The sequence below is a fragment of the Mugil cephalus genome, chromosome 12 (assembly GCF_022458985.1).
Source record: "Mugil cephalus isolate CIBA_MC_2020 chromosome 12, CIBA_Mcephalus_1.1, whole genome shotgun sequence".
NCBI classification, from domain to species: domain Eukaryota; kingdom Metazoa; phylum Chordata; class Actinopteri; order Mugiliformes; family Mugilidae; genus Mugil; species Mugil cephalus.
The window spans coordinates 25988271-25993693 of record NC_061781.1 but is presented as its reverse complement, the minus strand read 5'-3'; the positions used below and the strand labels follow the sequence as shown (position 1 = coordinate 25993693).

Below are 5423 nucleotides of genomic sequence, written 5' to 3'. Positions count from 1 at the left end.
GTTAGATCGTGGTTTTGTTCTCACACAGTCAGTGTAACTCTAGTGTCCGCACTTCAGGGGGGATCTAGTTCTTAGGTCGTACAGATTAAACCGGGCAAGTTTCACATTTTTGCCACAAATGTCTGACCATGTCCATCTCTGATAACAAGACACACAATGATTTAAATTCACATGGAGTCTGGGTGCTGCAGCTCAGGGCCTGGGGTGGGCTCCACGTGACCAGATAAGAGTAATAATGAGACAATCAACAGATCAACAGTTTCTGGGTCTGAGCAGGATCTCTGCCAGGACATGAGTAATTATGCATAATTAAGCAGAGCTAGAAGTCTCTAAAAATGAGGAAAGTCTCCGGTCGGGTCAAATGATGAGTTCATGTCCTTCATGAGTGGATTTGTGCTTCTACAGGTGTTACAGCATCCGTGACTAAACACACTGTACTCAGCTAGAAACAATCACTTACCTCCAAGTCCCACACAGTCAGTACAACAGAATAAAGTCATAAGTAATAAATGTCCTTTCACACAAGTCTCAGAACTTATCATGAAAGCGAGATGGCGACTCTGCGTTTTGTGTTTGTATTTCTGGTTCTGTATCATCAGTCCTGAGGACAATCCCTCGCAACATTTCATAGACTTGTTCTATGTTCTCATGATGACAATAAAGCCTCATGGTTCTTTGGTTCTTATCCGTGTAGAATGACATCAGCGAGCTGCACAGGCCTCAGTGTGGGGTCAAACATAAGGCCCACGGACCAAAAGCAGCCCGCCAGAGGGTCTAATCTGGCCTGAAGCACAACATTTACGCTGAAAACATGAACTGTTATTCTAAGGGTTCACACAGTTTTAGTGAGAGTTGTGGACGTAACAACACTGAGACCTAGAACTAAACAGAAACTGCTGTTATTTTTCTTAAGAACTGTCCCATTCATTACAGGTTCATTTAATGCAAAGACTCTCAGAACACAGTTATTTGCACTAAAACACAGGGAAACCTTCAGAGTTGTTGTCGTTATTTGTAGCTTAATACGTTACTGTGCTTCGGCCCGTCCTGAGATGAATGTGGCCCCTGAACTAACATGAGTTTGACGCCTCTGGGGTAGATGGTCACGGCACAAAGCTCAAGCCAAAATAGTCAGTGTAGCTGAGATGCTGCAGGTTCCAGGCAACAAACAAACGTCTGTGCAGGAGGAGGTGAGTCTCTGTGTCACTGCTGAAGATGAGCCGCGCTGCAGCAGGTCCCAGGATTCAGAGCAGAGCAACTCACACAATCTGTTAAAGGTGGTGAAAAGAGACAAACGGAGCAGGCGACAGACAAGCTGTCACCTCGGATGTATCAGAATTCATTCATTTTCATTGAATTCATAGTTTTTCTTCTAATTATAAACCAATAGTTGAATGCATAACGTGCTAAAACTCAAATAAACTGGACGTGCTAGTGACTACAGGACCTTTGACCTGTGACCTATTGACCTGTGATTGTAAATGTGACACAGTTGGATTTCATTCATGTAGGAACAGCTGACAGATGTGGAGGCTCCAGACCACTGAGGGGCAGCGGAGCTCGTTCTCCAACAAAACTGATCCAGCTCCACATATTAATGCACATTACTGCACCTAATGAATCATCCCTATTTACATAATATTTATTCCTCCATCTCCTTTTCTTGTTCGTTTCTTCATAAACTAGTTTTGTAAATATTTTGCTTCTACTATTTTATTCTGTCTTAATAGATTTTTACTTATATTTTATTGTTATTTCTCATTTCAATCTCATTTTATTTTATCTTTCTTTTTACTTCTCAAGACTTTTTATGTGCTACTGAGGCAAAACAGTGGATCAATAAAGTCTAAGGTCACACACAAGAATTAAAGACATCACATAAAAAGAGAGGAATAAAATGATGTTGTTGAATTTTATTACATAAACCTTTACAGTCCAATCCATTACAGCCATGATTATAAAACGAGACAGCAAAGCAAACACAGCCAAGAGGAACACAATCTTTATGCAACACCGCCCCCTTGTGTGTGTTTTTTTCCACCAACAGTAAAACTGAAAAGACTTTACATTTATTGAACCGCACAATATCGACCCCCAAAAACTGTAAAATAGATTCACAGCTGTACCTTTGCTTATAGGCTAATTGTTGTCATTAATACTAGAATAATGATTGATTTAATCTGCTGACGCTCATATTGATTAAAAACTATAGTAGTAAATCACCAGTCACCGTAAAAGCATTCATTTCACAGAGTATTGCAGGGAAAGAGTAAAATGAAAAAAAGATAAAATATATGTGTACAAAGTAAGTGACATAAAAATGATCACTGCAGAGAGCTGCTGTGTTAGACACTGGCAAAACAAATGTGCTTTTTGTCTGTGAGATATCGAAACAACACATGCAGCACAATGATCGAGTTAGAAACAACGTTATTTCAGATACATGAAAAATATTTTCTACACAAGGACCGACATCTCACACAACACGAGCCTCAATTTACAGCGTTTCTTCACAACAAGTCGTCCTGAGAACATCAGGCATCAGGAGACAGACAACGTTCCTCACCTGCACTTTCACAAGCAATTTAGAAAGTCATTAACTGAAGTTGGCATCTGGGGTTCAAATGTTCCCGTTCCTGATCTCTGGAGTAGATAGAAACTGAAAACTCCATAATCCACGGAGTTAGATGAAAACATGAAGGAAGACAAATTCAAACCTTCCTGGAGTTGTTCTTCTTTGAGATAAGCTGTTAGCACTTATCTTCCCAAACATTACTTTCTTCTCTTCTTACACTCAGGTCTTTAGACATTACTTATGAGGTGACTTACAGTATTAAGAGCCAGAATATGATGCTGATCGTTTCATGTCCTCTACCTTTGGGTCGATTTGATCTTTGACTCCTCGTCATACATGATGATGAATGTGGCCATGAAGGCAGAGACTCATCCTCATCTGGTCTCATTTTAAACATGCATGTGTGTTTAAGTCAGACTCCTCTGAGTTCATCTGGCTGTGAACTGTCTTTGGTAAAAGGAGACGATCAGTGGATCATCGTTCATGTTTACTGAACAGTTAATCTGTTATTTTTGAATTTGATTTTGTTATATGATTATATGACGTGTTTTGAAGGATTTGAGTAGATTTGGTTTCGGTTCATAGTGTTTTCCAGTCAAAATATTTTACAATGTGTAACTGTGTAAAACTTTACTGTGTTCTCAAAATGAGTTTCTGCTACTCTGACCCAGAGATCTCCTCTTCAGTAGCTCTTACACAAACCAAACCTTCCAGATTTATTCCTAACCACATTCTGCAGGTATTTAAGAGAGGATTCATAATGTATCATTCAGAGCCTGATATATAGAACATTTTACTTCGAAAAAAAGGGAAAATCCCCTCTGGAAATCTAATACGTTAACAAAATGAAACAAGAATTTTGAAACTTTTTCTGTTATTCAAATTTAACTCGTCATTTGCATATTTATTTTAAACACGCATGCATGTGTATTTGCTTGTGAAATGCCAGGTTTTGTACAGTGCAGCTTAGCGTGGTGCACCAGAACAACCAGATGTTTCAATATAATTTCTTTTTCTGCCACTGAACGTCAGTTCAACGTATTGTGAAGGAAAATTAAGACACAGATTGTGTCAGACTTGACTTGCGATGTCCTGCAGCCCTATGAAACAGGAGACATGAGGAAAGCTAGAGAGAAACTATCGACATAAATACAGACGACTGTGAGGCAGAGAAGCATCTCGTGTTCAGACCAAGCGGTTAAGAAGGCTGCCGAGGTTCTTCTTCTTTATTCGGATCATCTTCCCATGAGCTGCAACAGAACCAACACGATGGAATTACAGTGTGACACATTCAACTCCTGCTGCTGATTGAGGAGATCATCAGACGCTGTGTTTGTACTGACTCTGATTAAACAATCATACGTTTTCTTTTTCCAACAGGGAACGGGGGCTTTGGAGGTGACGTCTTTAGATACTCGTACCCTTGCACTTGTGAACGCAGTGTTTTCGGGATTTGAAGTTGTTCTTGTTTCCTCCGCAGCCACTGTAGGTAAACATCTGGCATCTCTTGGTGCTCGGGTTGTATGCGAACCTCCGCTCCGTCCTGTCACATGTTCCAACTTCCACAGGACTGAAGCACCACTCTGAGGTCACAGTTAGAGACAACCAGGGATTATTTTCCATCATCAGTCAGTTTCCTCCACAACTAGTTGAAACCCATGTTTTTATATATATATATATTACTTTATTTTAATGGCATCATTCTGTTTCTGGTTAACTTAGAGCTACTTCAGCAGAATACTGTTTACATGAGTATCGTAGATTGATTGGAACAGATTATTTTTGCTTTGTGAGTTGTTATCGTGGCTTCCTACAGAGATGACCAAGCTTTGCTCTGATTTATTCTGTAGTTTTCCCTCGGCTGAGAAGCTGAGTGGTCTTTGGGGCTCGGCTGCTATTTCACCTGTGTCTCATCATCCAATCACGCCTGGAGCACTACGTAAGGACTCTCTCTGGCCTGTTGCTGGGTGTCAAAGTTTTGTCTCTCTCTTTTTTTTTTTTTTAGATCCCGTCTCCTTTTTTTGCCATTCAGCTCCTGCAGACAGTAGCTGTGATTCCTTTAGAGTTTTTTGCAAAATAAAAGCGTATTTCTGCAATTTTCGATGAAGTGCAGTTGTGTTTGTTCATATTTCCATTGAAAGGTGTTTTGCAAATGAGCTGTAACACATTAAGTCTCATCTGATATCCGATAATTCTCTTAAATTCTCGTCACTTTGAGGAAGATGGACTTCAAATGAACTGGTCACATGATCCCTGCGTCATCTCCAGTGACGCTGGTGACCTGGATATTCTTTAAAAAAGTGTTTCCATTACGCTTTATACCTTTATATCAACACGTCTGACAAACCACCTCATGAGGGCATGAAAATGTTTCATCTTTAGATGTTTGAGAGGGTTTTTATAAATGTGTTACCAGATATTCAGGTTTTGCACATTTCTAGGGGGAATGGAAACCAGGACTGGACCAGTCAAGGCTTTTACAAGACAATGTAATGGCGTTAAGACACATCGTTTATTGGTCCGTGCTTGTACGGGATTTGATTTGCACATTCTCGCTACTGTTTGTAGTTGTGTGGTTTTAAGCTGACACAATCATTTTTTTTTCCATTAATATAGTTATTTCTAAATGAAAGCCACACAAAATCTTTACTAGACTGCAGTATTCATGATGCACCACAGGTTCCAGTTATAGCATCTGTGGTGGTTTGTCTAACGTCAGCGCCTACGCTCCATGAATCTTCATTAACTCTCACCAGTGAGCAGAGCCTGCTGTTATTTGCTCCCAATAATCTTGGTTTGCAGTTTTATAGACTCTTTAGCACCGAAAGCGTTACTGTAAAATCAAATC

General features: G+C 40.0%; 1 protein-coding gene across 3 annotated transcripts in view; it reads right to left on the bottom strand.

The window, feature by feature from the left end:
* Positions 1-1893: 1893 nt before the first annotated feature.
* The window catches only part of tfpia (tissue factor pathway inhibitor a), a 41220-nt gene continuing 37690 nt past the window's right edge, over positions 1894-5423 (bottom strand). Inside the window, exons 6-7 of one of the 3 annotated variants that reach the window (XR_007113896.1) lie at positions 3919-4158; positions 1894-3825 (exon numbers count right to left, since the gene is read on the bottom strand). Coding sequence is in view for 2 of the 3 variants with exons in the window: in XM_047601431.1 (XP_047457387.1) it covers positions 3761-3825; positions 3997-4158 (227 nt within the window). In the remaining variant the exon portion in view is untranslated. The remainder of the gene's footprint in view (positions 3826-3918; positions 4159-5423) is intronic. The other 2 variants (XM_047601432.1, XM_047601431.1) reach the window with 2 other exon arrangements.